The sequence below is a fragment of the Protopterus annectens genome, chromosome 1.part2 (assembly GCF_019279795.1).
Source record: "Protopterus annectens isolate FY-2018-M chromosome 1.part2, PAN1.0, whole genome shotgun sequence".
Lineage (NCBI taxonomy): Eukaryota > Metazoa > Chordata > Ceratodontiformes > Protopteridae > Protopterus > Protopterus annectens.
Window position 1 is genome coordinate 241905265 of NC_056727.1, and position 23561 is coordinate 241928825.

The 23561-nt window shown below is 39.4% G+C and overlaps 1 protein-coding gene across 7 annotated transcripts in view; it reads left to right on the plus strand.

Annotated features, from left to right (window-relative positions):
• Positions 1-23561, plus strand: part of MEIS1 (Meis homeobox 1) — a 575725-nt gene that overhangs the window by 127752 nt on the left and 424412 nt on the right. For all 7 annotated transcript variants that reach the window (XM_044055841.1, XM_044055794.1, XM_044055816.1 and 4 more), the window contains exon 7: positions 14705-14816. In XM_044055841.1, the coding sequence (XP_043911776.1) occupies positions 14705-14816 (112 nt within the window). The remainder of the gene's footprint in view (positions 1-14704; positions 14817-23561) is intronic.

The window sequence follows — 23561 nt, forward strand, 5'->3', positions numbered from 1 at the left end:
TAAGACCACTGTTCCTATAGTAATAAAATCTGCTAGGCACTATAAGTTAAAATGATGCTGATAGCTTCCTAACCTGACAGACAGGTGTCACTAAAATTTTCCTACATGTGAGAGGGTATATAGTAGTGAGAGATCAACAAAGCACGTCCACAGGGATCTTGTCAGTATTATTTCAGGCTCAAGACAGACATTATAAAATATCTTCCTAAAGATTGCATACAACCAAACTGCCAAAGAATAAACAAAATGGGAGCATGGCTTGGGTGATGCTAAGCCCTATTGATAAGGTAAGCTGCTATTTGACCCAGTACAGAATACATGTTGGTGAAGCTTCTTGACAACAATACATATATGTTACATATATGTGCTCTGTAAGATAGTTTCTGGTCAAAAGTTCAAGATATTTAATTTTGCCCTAAATGGAAATAGGTATGCTGTCCATGAAAATATTTGTAAGGAAGAAATATCTAGGCTATTAACAAGTAGGACTCTCGATTTGGAAGGATTCAGTGGCAGGCCACAGTAAGAGTGTTTTTTTCTGTTTGGTGTGATCTCAGATTCAGCATCCAGGGCATGTGCTATGGAGTGAGTGATCAGGAGACATGCATGTCTGAGACTACATCCTCTGCCAGAAGATGTAAAAATGCAGCACCCCTGGATAAGGCATGTCTGAGATAACATCCTCTGCCAGAAGATGTGAAACTTCACCTCCTTAATGCACCCCTGGTTAAGGAAATGCTCTCTGGGAACCACATTGGTGAGTTTTCAAAAAGGGAGAATATTGTACATCAGTGTTTTACTCCCCTGTGCCTAGGTATAATGGAAGTTATCTATCAACATCTGGGCCCTTCTGTCACTGGTAAGGAAAAAAGGAAAAAGTAAGCAAGCCAAGGTAAGAAGGGTGGAGCCAAAGGTAAGAAGGGCGGTACCAAAGGTAAGAAGGGCCAGTAGAAGAAGAAAAAGGCCAGAAGGTAAAGAATGGGTGCCCAGGACCTTGTTCCCTCTAGAGAAGGGTCATAACTGCAGGAAACATCCGCCTTTCCACCACTTCCCCAGAAGACCACACCGCAGTCTTGTCCTCTCCCCATCACACCCACCCTAAAGACAGCAGGATGAGTAACTCAGTATATAAGAAACTGACCAAATATTATAAAAGCCATAAGAGTGCTGTAGGTAATATCTCAGGATTACAAACTACAGCCAAAAAAGTCAGGCATTCCATCTTCAGCAAAAGATCAAATACATTCGGTCTCTCTATCCTACAAGAGCTATTACAATTAGGAGTTCATAGGTTCATAGAGTAGTACTAGCCTAATTTCCCTTATTCTCCATTTTAATCCTAGCCAATTACCCCATTTGAGAGTCAAAACCTACATCTTGTATCTGTAACGTAAACAGCTTAACCATTATGCTAACCCCCCCCCCCCCGTATCAAAAAAGTACTGGAGCAGTAAATTCTACATGACACTTCATAGTGCCCAGAAGGAAAGGTAGATGGAGGATTGCCTTGGACCTGTAAAGAATGAATGCCTATCTGAAGATTTCAAAATTCAAAATGCTGACATTACAAGCCATCTTACCACTCCTATTCTGTCAAGCTCTGATGGTTACCCTGCATCTCAGGGATGCTTAACTTCTTTTTCGTATTCAGAGGAACCACACCTGCTTTCTCAGATTTCACTGGAGGGTTCCCACTATCAGGATAGCTTCTTACATTTAGATCAGATACTTCACACAGGGTTTTTACAGAGTACCTGGCTCTTCTAATTGCTCATTGCAGAATTAAGGGCATTCATGTTTGCCCCCCATCTGGATGACTGCATCATTCAGACAGTGTTCCAGAAGGAGATGCAGAAGGCTATTCATCTGGCTTAGTACTTCCAGCAGATGACTCTAGAAAAGAATGGCTACAGCCAGGGAATTTCAGTGGACACTGAACTTCATGGCCTGCCTGATTCTGATTATTCCCCTGGCCAGATTGGACATGGAAAAACTCCAGTATTGTCTAAGAAGTACCTGGTGCCAGCACTCACATTTCCTTAGGGAGATGATCCCTCTGCTACTACTGTGTATTTCCAAGGAGCTAGAATGCTGGTCTAATCAGGTCAAACTGAACCTATGGATGCCCTTCAAAGAAGGACCCCTAAATGAGACACTAACAGCAAATGCTTCAGACCTAGTGTGTGGGGAACACTCAGGACAATACAAATTGCAAACAGTATGGGATACAAACTTCAAATCCCGAAACCCCAAAACCACGAAACACAAAGTCACGAACATAGACACACCATACACCACACAACACATACATCATCCAACCCACACTACAACAAACCAGCATACAAAACGCACACAAACACAAAAACACAAACCAACAAACATATACTACATATAAGCAGGGGGGGAAGCACCCCTGCACCTCCCTGTGGGGGGTTGCACCCTCCACACCCCCCTACTTATATATACTAACTCTGAGATCACACCAAACAGAAAAAGACAGCAAACTCACCACTACACACTCTACAGTACCCTCGCACACACACATCAGAAATATACGAACACCACCACTTTCAACACTTAAACACTCATAGCTTTACCTGCCTACCCTAACCCAACATAAAACTTCCAAACATACTCACATACACTCAGATACCTAAAACCCAACAAAATACCCACTTACCTTACATAACAGCTAAATCCATGCACTACACGATACATCCTGCACACACTGCAACCAGCGTCAAATACCAGAACGCCATAACCACGAATTCGACATTTCCGGATTCGCACTTATGGAGTTTCAGGATTTTGAAAATTCCACTTTATGGTCTCGAGATACTGAAATCTGAGATTTCAGTATTTCGAGATTATAAAGTGGAACCCTGAAAATCATACCTGAATGTGTAGGTATGCATTTTTGAAAGAATGAATGATAGTCTAATTTTATATTGGCAATATGACTTTATTAAAAAAAAAAACATGTCAATTCTGTCTGATGTATTTCAGTTATAAATTAAATGTAGAACAACTGGGGTATTTGGCATTATGATCAGCAGATACACCTAAAGTGATAAAAGAGATTATGTCTCTTAAAAACAGCACAAAATTAGTATTTCAGAACAATGCCTAAATGTGATTATATCCTTACATTCTAATATCATGACACAGATAATGATTAATGGTATCTTATCTGAAATGTTAAAACAGTCTAAAGGTGTTGGACATGATTCTTCATTATAGTGATGGAAAAAGTGCTGGATCTCGTGATGATGAGTGAAAGAGTCAAAGGAATCTTTGTTAACAACATCCATATTAAGCATCTGATATACACAGAAAACCTATTATTTATTTCTTATATTGTTAGTTCCTTGAAATGATGTATGACATTTTTACAATAATTAATAGCATAATAGATTGTTATATCAGTTATAAGAAAAAAAAATGTTTTCATTCTGTTTTTATTTCCTTAATCTAATGCAGGGTTGTATGGAAACTATATACAGCACGCTTTACACCCCATAAAGTTAAATATAGCTACTCCAAGGTTGCACCACAGAGGAGAAAAGGGAGTTATTTACTATCACTTCACTGCTGAAAGTACTTTTGGCTAAACCTTTTCAGTCAATTTTTTATAATTTTTTGTTTATTTTTACTTAGTAAAATTCATTACTGATCACAACATTCATATATAAAAATGAAACAAACCAAAAAAAAAAAAAACATTAAACAGTAATTGTGATTAATTGCTGATTCATTTTTGGTCAATTCGCATTTGCCTAAACTACCATCGGCATGCTGTCATGCCCCTGATCAACAGTCATAAGCTGTTTTGAAGTCATTAAAATCATTTACCTTTGGAGGAAGAAGGTCTCTCAAGATTCTTCAAGTTCAAATGCTTAGGTAAATCTCAATGTGTATAAGCAAGCCCAGGTATTGAGCAATATTTTAACATGGCTTCATATTTCTCTGCTGTGTTTTAGGACTGGGTAAGGACGAAAGATACGTTTAGAGCCAGCTCCATGGCATAGAGAATAAAGCTGTAACTGTGGCCCAGGACACGTGGGTTCAAGCAGTGGCTTGGTTATCTGAGGTGTTGTCAGGGAAGGATGGGTAATATCCATCCCAGGGGAAGGGTATTTGTCTAGACATTCCCTGTGGTGGAGACATGGCCCATAGAAGGGTGTAGCCTCGGATGCATAGGCAAAGACAGGGTAGAGAGAGAGGGAGGTGAAGGCGTAGGCTGTAAATGAAAAAAATCCACAGGTGGAAGCAATCAATGGTATGATCTTCCAGGACACATCTGGGTTCCACACTTGCCCCTTCCTTAGAAAACAAATAGTGCAGGGGCTGTAGGAGAAACTGGACTAACAGTTAATGGACAGGGGCACTGGGGTAAGCTGGAAAGAATGAAGCAGAAGAGGAACAAAAAAATGATGAAAGATACTTTTATTCAAGTTAAAGCATTGCAACAGTAGCATAGTAGAGAGTAGCATAATGTAAAACAATAGAAGCTCTGTACATGAAGTTTGGATTTGAATATCTTCTAATATTATTTTAGGTAATTAAAGAAAAAACTTAAAGAACACATTTAAATGCATTACCCCGAACATCTACTTTTTGTAACTAAAAAATGAGCATGAACTGAAAGCTGACAGAAAATATTTCAGAAATTATGGTATATTAAATGATAGATTAAGTTTGGGTTACAATTACAAGAAGAATGCTTGCACCTATGAAAGTCACCATAGCAAGTACGAAACCGCAAAACTCTGAAACTCAAAAACTTAAAATACTGAAATCCCAGATCCCCTCCTCAACACACACACACATGCACACACACACACACACACACACACACACACACACACACACACACACACACACACACACACACACGCACTTATTTCAGGACCCATGGTAACATTTGTTCCTGTGTGGACCAGTAGGGATTTTTGGGAGTTCAGTGATTTATGTGATTGTAATTCTTTTTTTGAATTAATCAAAAGGGTGCGTTTTGACTTTCCAAGCATTGATCATGCAATAGTAAACCATTAAACTCACATCAGTTATTATGCTTTGGAGTACACAAATAGAGGTAGAATGCTCAGCTGGGCAGTTCTTCAAACAGCTCAGCTGAGAAATTCACAGTTGTGCAAATTGTCTTTTAATTACATGTACCACTACTGAGAATGCACACGACAATGAATCACATAATAGGGGAGAAATGCAACCTTGCTTACATGTACAGTGCATTATCTGTGAATACCATCCGTGTGATGCATGGCTAGGCTTAAAAAGGCCCTTGCCCTTTGTGGTCATTAGCCTAGTAAACACCTACGGACTTATGAACTGGACAACATGGAGAGCTGACCCTATAAATAAATAAATAAAATCCTGGTTGGTAGTTATGCCTTCCAGGGATTACGTTTAAGATGAGCAGCATTCCTTTTTTTCTTTACTTGTAACTTTATCCATTACTTTGCCTCAATCTGGCCCTGCTTAGCCAGTCCTCAGTCACCACATTCACACAATCCTGAATCTCCTAATTTCTCCAGAAAAGGCTACCCTTAATGTGACCCTTTGCTGGTTGGCTCCCCCAAATTCTCGAAAACTGACCTTGTGGTACTCATCTGTAATGGTTATGGAGTAAGGGATCCTATGTGGAGTTCCTGAATGTGGCATTGAGAACTTTCACATGTGTGGCTAGTCTGAGTATTTGGGTTAAGGAAGCAGGTTGAACAATGAGGTCATAACCTTGTGCCACCCCTTGTTAGGTAATCTGCCTGAGAGGCTCCTGGTCTCCCCCAGAGGTCATAAGCAAGAGTTTAACCCTAACCCTTCCTCTGGAATAGGAGAGCTGCATACTTGCTGGCTACTTCATGTTACCATCTGCTGTCTGACCCTTCCAGTGATCCAAGCCTTTTCTCAAAATTGGGTCACATGTGAAGCAAATGGACACCATGCTTCTGTACCATCAGGTTGGCTATAATGTTCCTTTTTTATTTAAAAAAAAAATCTATCAGTCTATCTATCTTGCTGTCTATCTGTCTTCTATCTCTATTTCTCTCTATCTATCTATATATCTATCATTCTATCTATGTATCTCTGATAATCTATCTATCTATGTTGATTCATATCTGCCCTATCCTACCACTCTCCTTCATGTTGAATAAGTTCAGTGCTATCATTCACATATATAAGCCAGCCACTTAAGAACAGGAAACTCAAAACTCAGAGAATGGGGTTTTGTTTATCAATTGCTATAATTCTGATTGATACTGTAATCAAATGTGTCGACATCCTCACCTCCTTAGTAAGCATGAGGTCCTGCAAATGTATTAATAATACCCTGCTATGAATGGGAGTTGTAGTACATGTTTTTGGCTGTAGAGTGAGATGTACTTTCCAACCATTTGTGATACACTTGCATTTTCTCCAGTAATTACATATCAGCTATTAACTTACATTTATTGTAGCATAAAGGACTAGAGTTCGCAAACATCATGGGCATTCGATAGTGAAATATAGGCTTTACAAAATTCTTAAATGTATAGTTGTGTTCCTTATGGAATGTAGTTTTTTTATTCTATTAAAGATAGACAGACAGATTATCTGAGATAGATAGAATGATAGATAGATAGATAGATAGATAGATAGATAGATAGATAGATAGATAGATAGATAGATAGATAGATAGATAGAAAGAAGATAGGGTTAAACTGCTTCTTGTGTGACCTGTTAATGGGTGACACAATGTTGCAACCTTTCCGTACAATTAAGTTATGCCCCTTTGTGAGGTTGCTGACCACAGTCAATACGCTAGAGAGAGGAACTCCAAAATGGGACAGAGTTATTACTGTGGTGGCTTTCTTTGAGATAGAAAAAAAATCAGCTGAGTTAGTTTGCATACATGGTGAGGAATAGAGACATAGCAGACCCAATATACTGGAAAAAGTACTAGCATATGCTAGAGAGAGAGACTGTTTCACTCTTTCAGCTTATGTGGGTATACCTGAATATCCTGCCAGATCTACTAACTCAAGAGGTTATGTACAAACCCATATGTCACCTGGTGGGTAGCAAACTGGCTCACAGACAGGACCCAGGAAGTTAGAATTGGGGAGTCCACCTCTACAAAGAGGCCCTTGGTGATCAGTCCTTGGACTGCTCCTTTTTGGCATTTACTTCTCAGAAGGCAAGGCCAATGTCAGTGGTATCTGGCTGACTAAATTTGCAGATGATTGCAAATTAGGAGCTATCATTGAATCTCACACTGTCACATATGTTCTCCAGGAGGGGCTGGTACATACAAACAACTGGTGTCAGAGCCATGCACTAAAACTAAATGCCAAGAAATGCATACTAGTATGCTTTGGGAAGTCATCCATCCCTGGTAACTATCATATTGATAGCACACCCCTCAGAGATGACCCAGTAGTCAGGGACTTAGGGAACAACATAGATAGTAATCTAGCCTTTGATCAACACATGTCTACAGTGGTGAGGAAATCATTCTGTGTTGCTCAACTTATAAACAAAAGTATGGCATCTAAGTCCAAGGAATTCATTGTTCCACTGTATTTGGCATTCATCAGATCTATCATTGAGTACAATGCCCACTTTGGTAGGTACCTAACTAGGCATATCCAACAAATGGAACGTCCACAGAAGTTCCTCACTAAATGAATACAGGGTGTAAGTAATATGTCCTATGCAGACCGCCTCAAGGCCCTATCTCTGTATTCTGTTCCCTACTGGCTTTTGAGGGGAGATCTATGCCTGGCATGCAGGGCATTGTCAGACTCCATCCACTCTGATGAACTCCCTACATATCCACATAACAAACAGCACCAGAATTACCATTCTAATGACATAAACTTTGACTGTGATATAAATAGGACCTGCTGGAGAGATAGGTATGTATCCCAGAGACTACCCCATTTGTGGATTTGTGGAACAGTCTCCCCATCCATGTGAAGCAGAGTCCCTTCCTAACCCAATTCAAGTGCAACTTGGACAATTGGCTGGGAAACCGGAAATTCATCCCTGGTTTGGCACCTTTGTCTGAAATGGACAGAGATAACCTGTAAATGGTTCATCTCCCAGGCCCATGCATACACTTATCAAGGGTATCAGAACTTGTCAGAGATTTGGGATGCATGGCTAGGCTTAAAAAGGCCCTTGTGGTCGTTAGCCTCGTAAACACCCATGAACCTATGAACATATAAGATAAGCAGGTCTTCCCTTTTCAGCTTGTAGGTACTATGAGTTTCACTTAGAGAAGACATGGTTTAGAAAATTTATAGTTGGACAATTATATGAGTTTTGCTATCAAAGATCAGACTGTGAAACTAAAAAAAAATTTCCAGAGAGCATTAAAATGTTTAGATTCACTTGAAGGATACTATTTCTATACTTCATTCGGAATAAGTTTAGAAAACAAGACCTTTGCATTTCACATATGATGAGCAAAGCTGGAAGGGTGAGGCACAAAGGTGTAACCCTAAACATAGTTCCTTCACCACGCACCTGAAAAGATGCAGTTCAACTAAAATGAAAGCTATTTGTGTGCAGCTAGGAATGACTTAAGGTTAAAAACCACACCCTGAATGCCAACTCAAAAAGAATCCTTCTTAGGCTGCTTCTTACCTGACAGCCACACCAAAGAGATGGTGCCTGATTGAATATTTTTCAGTAAAATAAAGGCATGGACTAGTAGCCAAACCAAAGTTTTCTATGTATGTCAGTTTGCACCATTACAGTTAACTGCACGGTTCAAGTCCTGGGTATGGAGTAGTCATAGGATCATAGGAGGTTACTAGGCTATTGGCCCTGAGGCCCTTATAAGCCTAGCCAAGAGTTTAGCCCATGTTTAGACAAATCAGCACCCAATGCCACTGTCCAGCATGGACATGGGTGGAATCCCAGGGGTATATTTTCTGTTTCCCATCTAGTTATCCAGGTTGCGCTTAAAAAAGGGTAAAGTGGTACTCTGCTTGATGTGGAGAGGGAGTCTATTCCATAGATGAGGGAGTCTCTGGGACACAAATCTGTCCCATCAATAAGTCCTGTTGATGTCACAGACCTGGTTGAAGCCATGCGTGCAGGTTACTCGTGTGGAGCTAGACTTGCAGGTATGCAACAGTCCCATCAAGGTGGGGGTCTATGATTGCCTTGTATGACAGATAAAGGTCACCTCTGAGGAGTCTGTATGAAACTGAGTAGAGGGATAGGGCTTTTAGTCTATCTGTGTATAGTAGATGTTTGACGCCCTGGATTCTGCTGGTGAGGAACCTCTGTGGTCTCTCCAGCTGCTGTATGTGCTTTGCGAGGTATGTGCCGAAAGGTGCGTTGTACTCAATAATGGGCCTAATAAGGGAAGAATACAGGGATGTTATGACCTCCTTGTCCCTGGATGAGATACTCTTACTTATGAGGTGGGCCATGTGCAAGGCTTTCTGTACCACGGAAGCAACATGGTGGTCATAAGTCATGTTGCTATCAACCTGGGTACCCAGATCCCTAATGACTGATTGAGTGATTAGGACATTGTTATTAATGTGATAATTTGTGGGATCGTCACTCTCACCAAAGGGGATGATGATGCATTTTTTGGTATTCAGGTTGAGGCCATGTCTCTGGCACCAGTCATTTGTCTGAGTGAGACCCTCCTGGAAGATGTCCACATCACTAGGGGAATTGATGACAACACTCAGCTTGCAGTCATCTGCAAACTTGGTCAGCCATAGCCCACTGGTTTTGGGCTGCACCTCAGAAAAGTATATCCCAAATAACAGAGGCCCCAAGACCGAACCCTGGGGTATGCCACTTGTTACGGGTCTACTGCTTGAGGTGGCTTCCCTTATTTTGACTATGTGGGTTCTATCAGTGAGCCAGTTTGCTACCCATCTGGTAACATATGGATTGATGCCTAGTTGAGAGAGTTTATCTATTATTGCCAAGTGGAGAGTAGTGTTGAAGGCTTTGGCCACGTCAAGGTAGGTGGAGTGCACACTCTTCCCTTCATTCATGACTTTGGAGACTATTTCAAAGAAGTCAACCAAATTTAGCAGATATGACCTCCCCTTGATGAAGCCAAACTGTGTGGGATCAAGTGTTTGGAGGTCACCAATGTTCTTGTTAATGAGGTCCATGATAATCCGTTCCATGGCCTTGCAGATCAGGCTAGTTAGGCTGATGGGTCTGTAATTTCCCAGATTGGTGGATGGTCCACCTTTGTGTAAAGGGATGACAGTGGCTGACCTCCACTCAGCTGGAATGAAGCCAGTACTCAGGCTTTGGTTGAATAGGGTGCTTAAATGGTGCTGTAAGTTCCTGCCTGAGTTCATGTAGGATGCAGCCTAGGATGTAATTAGGTCCCATGGAGGCTGTATTTTGTGCCTTTGAGGGAGTAGTGATAATCTGTTCCCTAGATATAAGGGGAAGGGGCCCCCCCATTGGGATGTCCTGATTTACTGATGGAGGGACAGATGGGTAAAGTTTTCATTGAATCTGTCAGCCAGCAAGTTTGCTATATCTACAGCATTTGTATATGTGGTGTCCTTGACCACCAGCTCTGAACAGATCTGGGTGCTTCTTTTGAGGTTGCGGACATATGTGAAGAAGGCCTTATGACTGTCTCTAGTAGATGTGGCCAATTTGGACTTGAAGTTTGCTTTGGAGGATTTCACTAGTGGTCTTATTTGCTTGTTCAGGCTAAGGAGACATTGCTTTCAATTGGGCACCTGCTCCTTCTTGGTCTTGGACAGCAATTTTTTTCCTTTTGTTAAAGTAAGACTGGTTTTCTTTGAAAAATAATGTTCTGTTTCTAGGTGAGTTTGCAGTATAGGAAAAGAGAGAGAGAGAGTGAGTGAGAAACATGACAAGGAACAGCTGCTCATCTTATTGTAACTGTTGTCCAAATCCAGACTAGTGCACTTGCTTTGCATGTAGCTTTACTGTTATGAACAGCTAGCTGTCAGTTTTGCAATCATAGTTTGGTTATGCAGTTTGAGCCTGCAGTATGCACATCTGTGCTCTGTGGCATCTGCTCACATGTTTCATGGGTCCATGAAAATGCAATTCCAGTAATTTGTGTCGGAAAAGATAGAAAGTTTTCTTAAAAAAATTTGATATGGCCCTGGATTGTACACTTGTTGTCACAGAACATCCAAAAAGTGTTGTAATTTAAGAGTTGTCATGCTGTTTTCTGTGTATTTTATTTTATGTTCATTAGTTAGTGCATGGAATATGAGTGGCCACTGTGGTGCAGCGGTTAGCATTGCCACCTGAAAGCAAGAGGTTCTCCGGTTTGATTCTTGGCTGGGGTGCCTTCTGTGTGGAGTCTGCATGTCCTCCCTGTGGTCACGTGGGTTTCCTCCAGGTGCTCTGGTTTCCTCCCAAAGACATGCAGTAGGTGGATTGCACACTCTAAATTGGCCCTAGGTGTGTGTGTGTGCCTTCTGTGGAAGGTTGGGCGATGGGTTGGCAACTCGACACTGTAAAACTCCACTGCCAGTCATGAGCAGACAGATGATCCACTGTGGCGACCCCTAACCGGGAAAAGCCAGAAGAAGAAGTCAGTGCATGGAATATAACTATCACTGTGCTAAAGACAAAATCCAAAGGGGAAATCATATTGTATAACATTTTAATGTAATAAAATTAGAGCAGAAGAGACATCTGTCAAAATTTTCATCACAACTGCTACCTTTTGTCAACATTTTCATTTGCAGCAGGCAACAAACAATAGTGCTCAAAAATTCAAAATCATTTCTGTGTATATATCTACCTATATAGCTATATATTCCTATATTTCTATGTATGTATACACACATACACATATATATGAACTTAGATATGATATAGATTTTTATATTGTGTGTGCTTGCCACTGTAAATAGTGAGGTCATGAAGTTATTCTCTTGGCTTTCCCTTTAAGTAACCCCACCAATCTTTGGGAACTGCAAGCAACCAAATAAGTTACCTTTGCCTATAAGCAATATGTTATGCTTATTGAAAAGCTCACCTGTCCAGTCTTTTAACGAGAAAAACAAAACAAAAATATTTTCAATACCACACAAATATAGTTTATCAGTGCCCTGTCTTTTAATCATGGCCTTGAAAAGTTGCAAAAATGAATTAGATCTTCTGCTCTCTTTTTCTGTTTTTAGACTTCCTCTTGCAGCGAGTAATATTTATGCCCAACAAATAAATACAGAGATTTTGGGTATGTATGCATGTACACACACACACACACACACACACACACACACACACACACACACACACACACACACACACACACACACACACATACACACACACAGAGTGCTCTAATAAAATAAGAGAGAAGAAGTGTGACTCTGAATACGTACAAAAAATTCTAGGTATCAGTCACAGCATAAAACATGAACATGTCAGATCTTTCCTCCACATAAAAAAGATCAGCTTAATAAAAATAGAGTACTTAGAGGGCAGTGATTAAAAGAAATTATAGGATGCATCAAAGCTGCACATTTTTTTATAAACTGAAGAGAAATCCAACATTTCTTGCATGACTGACTGTATAATGCGGCGATAGCTGTGAGAAAAGAGAAGCTCAGCATCTAAGACCAAACACAATGAAAATGCAATGAATCGGAATGCCTCACAGATCATAGCGGAATCAGAATTTCCAGCAAGGAAAATCTTTTCATGGTGAATTAAGTGGTGGAGGAGGGAAAATGCTGATGAAAAAGGTAGGCACAGATCACAAATGCTGAGCTCTGAGAGCTCTCTGCTGAAGATTTAAGAACCTTAGCTAAAGCTATGCAGAATAGAATGTGGAAAATTGAATTTACTAAACAATTAAGCATTGAATTAATCTACATCCAGCACAGTGGAAAAGTGGGGGAGGGGGCTGATGGGAGCTGAATAAATCTCCAGACCTCATTAAGGGATAAGGAATATATCAGGGCTGCTGTTGTGTAAAAGGACAGTTGACTGCACAACATGTTATAACTCAGCTCTGAGCAAAGCATTTTGGGATGGGGGGGTCACACTCCTTAATCATATTAAATACATTTCTGTTGATGTGAGTCACTTGTTCCATATTTCACTGTATTATCTGCAGAGTTTGTATTCATGACAATCATATCTTCAGTCTGAAAGATATTTTGGGATGGTGTAAACAAAATGAGTGTTCTCTGCAGATGTCACTAATAGATTTGATGGAACTCTTATGTTCCCCCCCAGATAACCTCCCAAAAGTCTTGATGATCTTTCACTCGGTTGCAGGTAATGGAGTCATTGGCCATTTATTTCTTCTGTTTGTATTTTCATAGAGGATTTGTGCTGTACGGAATGTGTGCCTCAGAATAAAAAAAACTATTTTCTTAAACTTCTTAGTGTCTGATTATGTATATTTTGACTGTTTATATTATCAAAATTCATTTCTGACTACATTTTGAACTACAGTTCTGTTATTGTAAGATGCAAAGAAGGAAAAGAAAACTGTATCTTTTAGCATGAATTTTGTTCTGTAACAAAATGAGCTATAAGCAAGAATGCCAGTTAAAGCAATACTTGTTTTACAAGGGAATGCACTTATGCTTGGGATATGGCCCTGCAGTTTTTGGTTCAAACAATCACATAGAATAAGCTTTGTGCTGTATGTGCTTGGCAGCATCCATGATAAGTGGTTTTAATTAAACCACAGATTCAGATTAGAAAAAGTGTGACTAGGAGTCAGCCTGAACATTGTTTACCTCAGAAACAGTGTAGTAATCACTCCAAAATAAGAATTTGCTCTTACAGCAGAAGGCTGAGCGAGTTCATCCTGATACATGTAGAACAGTGTGCAGGATGATCACGGAGTCACTGTGATGTTTTACAAAAGCTTGCTCTAAAAGCTAATTAAAATCTTTTGGGGAGATAAAGGACATATTAGAAAGGGTACTGCTGTGATTGTTTTCCCTGAGAATTCAATTTACAGCCAATTTTTCCAATCTGAATGTTACTCTCAAATGAGTGCAGTGATAAGAAGCAACATCTGTTTTCTGTAGAATAGTACAAGAAGACTCCGCATGGGGCTAAGTGTACACAGTCCATGTGAGCCTATTGTTTCCTCTTTTCTTTTCTGTCCCAATATCGTATCCATTTGCCACATACCATCCGGCAAACAGCTGACACGTACTGCCCATTATATACACAGCTCTTATTGTGAAATACTTTTTAAAAGCTCTTCCATGTTTTTCTTCTATTATGGTTCTAAGGGCTATATAAACTGCAGTATTTGCAGAACTGCAGTCACATTTTGCTTCTGCGGATCAGCAGACTGTTGTGCCAGAGGGTTTTGATTCTAAAAATATTCCAGAGCCAACAGGCAGTTCATTTGTTTCAGTTATTTTTTATCTTCCTTAGAATGGCTTATTTGTCAATGGTGAGGTTGGGATTTTTGAATTATGTGTGAAGTTTGTGGAGTTTGTTGATGGTCAGTTTCTATGTATGTAATTGCTGAAGATGCTATAAATGTGATTATCTAAAAATTTCACATATCTTAAGCAGTTCAAGGCTGTTGCTATGATTGTTGGGCTTTGTAGGCACATGATAGTTTTATTACAATGTCCTAGTTATCCTTCCATCTAAAACTTTAATTATAATAACATGTTCTGGTGTAGTATTTTTTATTATCAGTTCAGCTCTATTTAATTTCTCCCCGCAGACATCCTGGAGCAGAGATCACGATGATGCAGCATCAACGCGGTCAGGAGGTACACCGGGACCCTCCAGTGGTGGGCACACGTCACACAGTGGGGACAACAGTAGTGAGCAAGGTAAGAATCAATGAAATTCACTTCTGCTTTCTGCTCCCTAAAAAACAGTTTTTATCAGTTAGATGTGTGCTTTCAGTGCTATGAACCATGTTTGGTGATTCTGGGATGAAGTGTTCCTTTTTGTGTCACAGTAACAGGAGTAGACAATAGAGCAACACATGAGGGGGGAAATGAGCTGCTTAAGAAGTAAATACTTTGCAGAAGGTGTCTATGAAGTGGCCAATGAAAACTAGCTGGAATAGTGATGCTTGGATAGATATTGATCAGCTTTTTTTAGTCACAGAGATGCCATTTTTAGTCTTGTAAGGCTCCATAAATTGCTGTGTAAACCTTTTCTAAGTTGAAAATGTTCTTAGTCGGTGTGCCTGGCTTCACCGATTGTTAACAGAGTGGCTTGTGTTGTTTATATGTATCTAACTGCTTAGGTACACCAAGTACTTTAACCATACTCAGGTTAGTGTCTGCCTTACACATATTCTACATTTAAGCCTGGTCTAGAGTTTCTTGATGCAGCAACGTGATAGTATGATGTGGTTTACTCAAGTCTAGGGAGCTTTACTTAGTAACATTTGATCATTCATTAATGGGAAGTAGAGTGTTGCAGTCATCATTTCATTGTGTATGGCAACATACTTGCAATACCCTTTCCTAGCATGAACCTGTTGCACTTCTGCACTGACAACATTCTCAGTTGTACTACTGATTATTTATTATTTATTTACCTACTTGCGTTTTTATTTTTTAATATTGATTTCAGGTCAACCATCCTGATGATCCTTGTAGTTTTAGATTCCAAAAGCTATAAAGAGATACTGGTAAAGGGAAAGAACATAATATCTGCCCTTTGAGAGGCTATCCTTCTTAGTTGTACACATGGAAATGGGCCACATTTTTAATTAATGGTAGCCTATCACAGGAAAATTAGAAACACACTTACACACATATACAAGAATGCTTGCAGTTGTGTTATTTCTATAGGTCAGAGAAATGTTGTACTCCTCAGTAAGGCACAGTTTGTGAACAAACAGCTTTGCAGACAATTTGAAGGATTGAGTATAGTAAGAATGTTATTGTATTCCTAATGTATCACTGCAAACCAGTGGATTGTGCATGTTTTACATTCATAAGTTTTGCAATTTTATGTGCAGAGAAATAGTCTTGAAGATTGATTTAAAGTCTTTAATTATTTGACGAAATTATAATTTAATTAGCCTTTTAGTACCACGTTCCATTGCTCTTTGCCATAGTGTAGCATCTTAAGAAGGTACATGGATATTGTATGCTGGCATCTAAGATGTAGGTGTTATGTGTTTCTTTTGCAAAATTAAACTTTCATGGATATTGTTTGTTTTATACCACAATACTTAGAGATACACTGCTCTGCTTATAGGGGTGGTATGGTTTTGAAGAGAAGTTATGTTTGCATTCTTCCTTATCGCAATAATGAAAATGTTACACATTTTGTTACAAAGTTTTAATATGATTAGACTTGTCTGCTTGTTTTTGGAGTAAAAGGTTGAAAGCAGCCTTCTGTTCACAATTAAGGAAACTTGATTTGATGTACGTTGTCTTACAAAATACTCGCTTTTATTCATGGACATTTTATGAAATTGCAATTTTTGGATACTTGGGTAAAAAAAATCCATTACCCAAAAGGCATTACTGTTGTTGTTGCTGTTGTTGGAGGGATCTACTTATACATGCAGCAGAAATATGTGGTGTTGATTGTACTACTTGTAGGGAGAATAAGCCCACCTGCATTTCAGAGTTTAAATGGTTTTACTGTGTTGAAAAACACTGTCTCCTAACACTATGTTGACTGTAGTTTTTGGTGTGTAGTGTAAAGCCCTCTTGATGGTTTGTCTGGGGATAGGATGTCATGGGTACAAAACAAATAATGGTAGACTGAGCATATCACCTTCTTGACTTGCTTTTTTAGTGTCATATTAAAGCTTCATTCCTCTTGCACTTTCAAGGTTGGCAGAAAGTGTCACGGGATGACATATGACGGATCATGGATCCATATTCCTAAGTGTGAGTGTCCTGTTACTGGGATGATAAGCTGTACTGATTATCCTTACAGACGGATAAGTAGACAGAGAAGGGTTCCTGTGCGCTGAAATGCTAGTAGTACTGAAAAAAAAAGATAATACTGTTATTACTAACAACAAACGGAATTTGAAGGCAGCAGAGTTATATCCCCTTGGGCTCTGCCCTTAATCAAGTACCACATGCTTTAGAAATCTGTCCCATTGCATAAGGTTTGTAAAATGTCATATGTTTAATGAAACCTATCTGTGTGTCACAAGCTGTAAATACATTGAGTTGGGAGCAACAGCAGAGGTAATGGGTGAGTTCAAATCCAGACTACTGATACTTTGTATGGCAGTTGGCTTAGAGGACTAGTCTGGCAATTGGTTTAGAGGATTAAGGAGCTGCTAATAAACTGTTTTCTTGGTCTAATGGTGCAAGGTTTGACTCCCCTCAGCCTCATACCTCTCAACCTTATAGCAGGAAATCTGGACATAGCCATAAATAATGGGGGCACAAATGCCCTAAAATAGGGGCAATTTTTAAATATTTCTCTTACAAATGTTGAAAGTTGATAGAATAAAAAAGTTTTGCATTGGCATAGGTTTTCTGAAGGATATGAAGTCTGAAACGCAAATGTCTGTCATGTCATTATTTCCTGATTTCAACCCTCATTGATTTGACAGAAAACCAGTTTTATGAAAAAGAGACCACAAATATGAGGCAAAATCTGGACATTCTGTGAAAATCTGGACAGTTGAGAGGTATGATTAGCCTCCATTGGCTAACTATGTACCTCTGAGCAAGTATCTTCACCAGGCACTGCTCCATGCTGGGTGTTAAAAAGGTCCATGGAGATCAGTGCTCTAAACCAGAAAGCAAATTCAGATAAATACATAAATCAATATAAAAACTAGACCACAGTAGCAGTGCTTAGTGCCTTTCATAGAGTATTGAGAACCAAAGTTTTCTGTTAGTTATTAAAGTTTTTTTTATCTTTTTTAATCTGCTTGAATGTCTGTTACCGTTGTTAGTAAGGTGCATTGCTATACCTTAGACAGTGTTGTGCTAGTTGCTTATAAAAGTAATAGGTTGCTATTACTAGTTACTTTTCAGTGAAAGTAATATATTACTAGTTCTTATTACTTTTCCAAAGAAGTAGTATATTACTATTACTAGTTACTAACTAAAGTAATGTGTTACTTTTACATGGGTATAGTTTATCAGTTATAATATTGAGATTTACTCACACAAGTAAGCACATGCATATAAGTGTATTACTAAAGATGTATACACAGTGTTACAGTCATGATGAATAACATTTAACAGTTGACAAACTCCAGCAGACTAGTTTTTATAGCTCGGCATCAAAATGGTGCAGCAGTTAGTATTGTCACTTCACAATAAGAGGTTCTCCGGCTCGATTCTTGGCTGGGGTACCTTCTGTGTGGAGTCTGCATGTCCTCCCTGTGTTTATGTGGATTTCTTCCAGGTGCTCTGGTTTCCTCCTATAGTCCCAAGATATACTGCCAGTGGATTGGACATTCTAAATTGGCACTAGGTGTGAGTGTGTGCTTGTGTGTGCCTTCTGAGGAAGGTTGGGTGCTTGGCTGGCAACTCAACACTGTAAAACTCTACTACCACTTGTTCTGCAGACCAATGATCAGCTTTAGTGACCCCTAATGGGAGTAGCCAAAGGAAGAAGACTAGTCTTTATAGCAAGAGAGTCACAAATAATAACCACACCATACACAGCCAGCAGCACAAGACCTATAAAAATTGTCACATTTTGTCTATTTTCAGCAACTAAAAATCGAAACCCGAAAAGAATTTTACAAATAGAATATAACAAAAAAAAAAAAATAGTCAAGACAAAGGCTGGTTGATCATAGATCCACCCAAAGAGTCCTGCTTGGTGCAGTGGGTTGGGGCTTTGGGTGTTAAACCAATGAGTGCTGAGTTTGATCCCCATTGATGGTGGTATGGAGAAACAATGCCGTTTATTATACTGCAAGGTAAGGATATGATCTCTAGCAGGCTAGAATTGTCCCTGTTTTAGTGGGTGAGAGTTCCACAGTATTAGGGCAGGGCCACAGTCTGGTTGTCATTAGTTTTCACCCCCTTGCAGTGCAAAAAATGAAGTACATTTTGCTCCAGAATAATTCTAATGATCGCTATGTGAGTTGTCTCAACATTATGCTGTAATTTTTTATCCAAATTTCCCCTTCAAAGTCTTTATTACCTCATAACCTCTGATTGCTATTCATACTACCCAGGGGTCCTGGATGTTTTCCATCACTCTTTAGAGGGTGATATCGCCCATGTTGAGAACCACTGGTTTAAGCAAAAGTAACTAAAAAATAACACACATTTAAGTTACTAGTTACTAAAAAAAGTAATATATTACTATTACTTTGTTAGTATTTTGAAAAGGTAACTAGTTATATTACTAGTTACAAGAAATTGTAATATATTACATATTGTAATCTATTGCTCCCATCACTGACCTTAGATGACCAAGAAAGAAGAATCACTAGCTTTATTGCCACTTCATTTGGGCAGCTATGTCTGTCCATGCTGTTTTTCTATTGTTCGTGATATAAGTACCATAATTTATGCTATGTCAGTCACTCAGTATCAACCCTCTCCAAAAATGTCATTTTACCAACATGGAAAAACATTCAAAACAAATCCCTAATCCAGCACTTACAAAAGGGATTGTAGTTCTGCATTTATACCAACAATAACTCCAGGTCATGGAAGGTCATTGGACAGGTTGACTTATCTGGCAAGCAAATGTGAAATATTAAAAATCACCTGCAAATGTCCATGTCACATTGCACTAAACTATGACTTTTGTTTCTGACATCTTCTGATTGGTCTTCTTAGCTTTTCCTGCCCTCCAGAGCTTAAATAACATATATGTGAGATCTCAGGGGTGATGGAAAGAAGGAAGACACTAGAAGTAGATGGGATGAAGACTTTAGAGGTAGTACTAGGAGAATGTGTTTGCTTTTCAATAACCGGTGTCATCCATCATCAGGCATTCTGGGAACTGGAACAATGTCTTCTGCCACAGCCTATGGGCTATGCATCCCTGAGGCAGTTTTTGTTTCATCTGTGTCTTGTGTCCCTCATGATATGAAGTCTGCATTTAATTCTTTAGACACCTATGTCCACTGAGGGCTGCTGCTTGCACCAAAAGTCACCTGGTTCATTTCCCATGTCAGGTACCCACAATTTGGCAAAACACACCTTATCAAAGTGTTTTACTTAAAAATATTTGAGAGGTAAGGAATCCACTGAGCAGAGGGAAGCATTTTCCTGACCCTCCAAATAAATGTAACCTATAATGAGTCTCCATAGATTCCCGGAGTCATTTATAGTTCCATATTCAGGATCTGCTTTGTCTGGACAATTCAGCAAAGTGGACTAAGTGAACTTTGTTTCCTCCAAATCTCTCACACTATCCCTCAGAACACAGTCTTCCTGTATGTATTTCTACCTGCTAGGAAAGTGGTGTTAGTATCACTGTCGTCATACCTGAAACTTCCCTGTCCTACACACCATAGCAGTCACATCACACTTACAGACCTCCAGAGGTACATCTTACTAAGCTTCCAGTTCCTTCTTTTTCAGGTGCCTTTCCATTTCTGGGTCCTCAGCTCTGTCCAAAACTTCCAAATGCTATTCAAAACATAAAAAAAATGTGGCCTGTGCTTCATTGTGGTAGATGCAGCTGTGTCCCACAGATGGCAACAGAATAAACTTTAGATAAACCTAACCAAGTTGTAAAACAGTCCTATCTTGCTTCACTTCTGTTTTGTCACTAGTATTACTAGGACAGTAGTCATTCATCCTGCAAAACTGTACACATAGTCTTTACTGCTTGCCTCTAAAACTAGTATAATCAATTAATGCTGATAGTTGACTGCGGTGCACAGCATTTTCTAAATAGCTGGCTTTGATGCTGTTGCTGAATGTAATAGCTGCTGTGAATATCCCTGTGAGAAATTTCAGGCTGTACTGTACCTGTTTTAGAAACTTTTTAAGATTTAAGTAATGATAAAGGTCTGTTCCTAGATATCATTAAGCATAAACTTCACAATAAATATTTGTTGTGCTCTTGGGAACAAAAATAAAATGATGTTCAACTAGATGTCCCCCCTCAAATCCAGTAGATGAGAAAGCAGTACCCTGTATCACAGATTTATTTACTTGTTTTCCATTCATTACTCACTCTGCTGCTCAGAAGCAGTTTCAAACTGAAATATGTTTATTTTTCTTAATCTAGAAGCACATTTTTTTCAGAAGTTGCCATACAAAACTGTACCTGCACTAAAAGCACATAGACACATATACATTCATTTAGTTACATTGTATTTCTCTCGGTCTATATATAATTCTAGCCTTTTTTTTTAATTTCCTTTATGTGACAGGGTGAGTGGTCTGGTCCAACATGAGCCACAAAAGTATAGTAGAATAAAAATATTCAAAATGAACTTATTTTACCGTCACTAGATACTAGTAATCTTGTATATCTTGTTTGTTTGTTTGTTTGTTTGCTTGTTGGGGCACAAAATGGGCTGGATAACTACTGTTCTTTTTCAACATTAACCAATTTAGAATAGCTAAAAATATTTTATACACTATACATACTTGCAGTAATGAATAATTATCTAGAAAAACAATTAAAACCTGAAAGAGTGAAATTGTATAAAGCAAAAGAGTAATAACTGCTATGATTAATAAATAGTAAATAATTTACTCAAGAAACAAGCATAAAGCCAAAAATAATGGGAGTGCAGGATAACGGTCCAGAATTGGATGCAATTTTAAATGTCTCTCTTCTTCACTTAAAAAAAAGTTGATAGAGTGACAGGTTTTGCATCAGCATGCATTTTGGAAAAATAAAAAGTATGAAATTCTAATGTCTGTTATTATTGACTGACTGTAATCCTCAGTAATTCACCAGAAAATCAAACATTATTACAGTAATGGCAAAAATTTAAGGCAAAATTGGGGGCATTCTAGGAAAACAGGGACAATTGAGAGGTATGTGTTAGAGTGAAACAGGTAATTACTTGATTTCACTGTGCACTGATTTGGAGAATTTCTCCTTTCTCCAGTGTTGTATGGCTGTGGAGTTAGTATAGGGTATAGGGATATGGGGGGTGGGGGGGTTTGCAAAAAAAAAAAAACTTACAAGCTACATTTACCAATGATAGACACTAATATTGTCAATACCTAGGTTCATAGGTGTGTACTAAGCTAATGGCCCTGGAGCCTTTACAAGCCTAGCCCATAGGATTACCCTGGTATTGTGCCACCCATCCTTAGTTCCCAGTGCCTCTGTCAAGTAGAGCCACTGGAGTGATCCCCACGGTGAATTTCCTATTTCTGATCCACTCATCAAGATTTCTCTTGAAGAAGTCCAATGAGATGCTCTGTTTGACATGTATGTGAAGTCTATTCCATAGCATGGGCAGTCTCTGGTTTATGAACCTGTCCCCCCAGCACATTCTGTTGATTGTGGTAATGAGGTTGAGGTCTCTGGAGTGTGTGGTGTGGAGGGATTGGGATTTCTTTAGATGTAGCATTTCTAATAGATCTGGGTCAGACATGGCTTTGTAAGTCAAGCAGAGATCGCCTCTAAGTAGGCGATATGAGACAGAGAATAGTTGGAGTTTTTTGAGTCTGTCCATATAGGACAAATGTTTAAGGCCTACAATCCTCTTTGCGAAGTACTTTTGCGGCCTCTCCAGTTGTTGCAGGTGTCTAGTGAGGTACATACCAAATGGGGCATTGTACTCGATGACTGGCCTAATGAGGGAAGAGTCGAGGGAGACAATGACTTCTTTCTTCCTGTATGCAAAACCCTTAGTAATGAGATGTGCCACATAGAAGGACTTTCTGACCACAGTGGCAATGTTGTGGTTGGAAGCGAGGTTGCTGTCAACCTATGTTTCCAGATCTCTTATAACACCTTCTGTGTTCAATGGACTACCACTGATGTGGTAATTCATGGAAACCATTTTTTTCCCAAAGGGAATGGTGACACATTGTTTGGCATTGAGCTTAAGGCCATGGTTCTGACACCAATCATTGGTCTCAGTGAGGCCTTTCTGTAGGATGTCAACATCACTTGGGGAGTTAATAATAGCTCCAAACATGCAATCGTCTGCGAACTTTATCAGCCAGATTCCCCTCTTGTTGGTCTGGACTTCAGAGAAGTAGATACCAAACAGGAGAGGACCCAGGGCTGAACCCTGTGGGACTTCACTCGTGACTTGTCGGCAGTCTGACTTGGAGTCAGCTACTTTCACACTGTGGGTTCTATCTGTGAGCCAGTTTGCAACCCACCTAGTGATACAGGGGTTGATGCCTAGCTTACTGAGTTTTGCTATGATTCCTGAGTGGAGAATGTTATCAAAGGCCTTCGCCAGATCAAGGTAGGCTGTGTGAACCACCTTGCCTTCATCCACAGCTCTGGTGACTGACTCAGAGAAGTTGACCAAGTTGAGCAGTCATGATCTACCCTTCACAAAACCAAACTGTGTAGGATCCAGAATTCGGAGATTCCCTATATCCTTGTTTATTAGGTCCATAATGATGCATTCCATAGCTTTGCATGTCAGAGTCATCAGGCTAATGAGGCAATAGTTCCCAGGGTCTGTAGTCGCTCCTCCTTTGTGGAGAGGGATGACTGTAGCA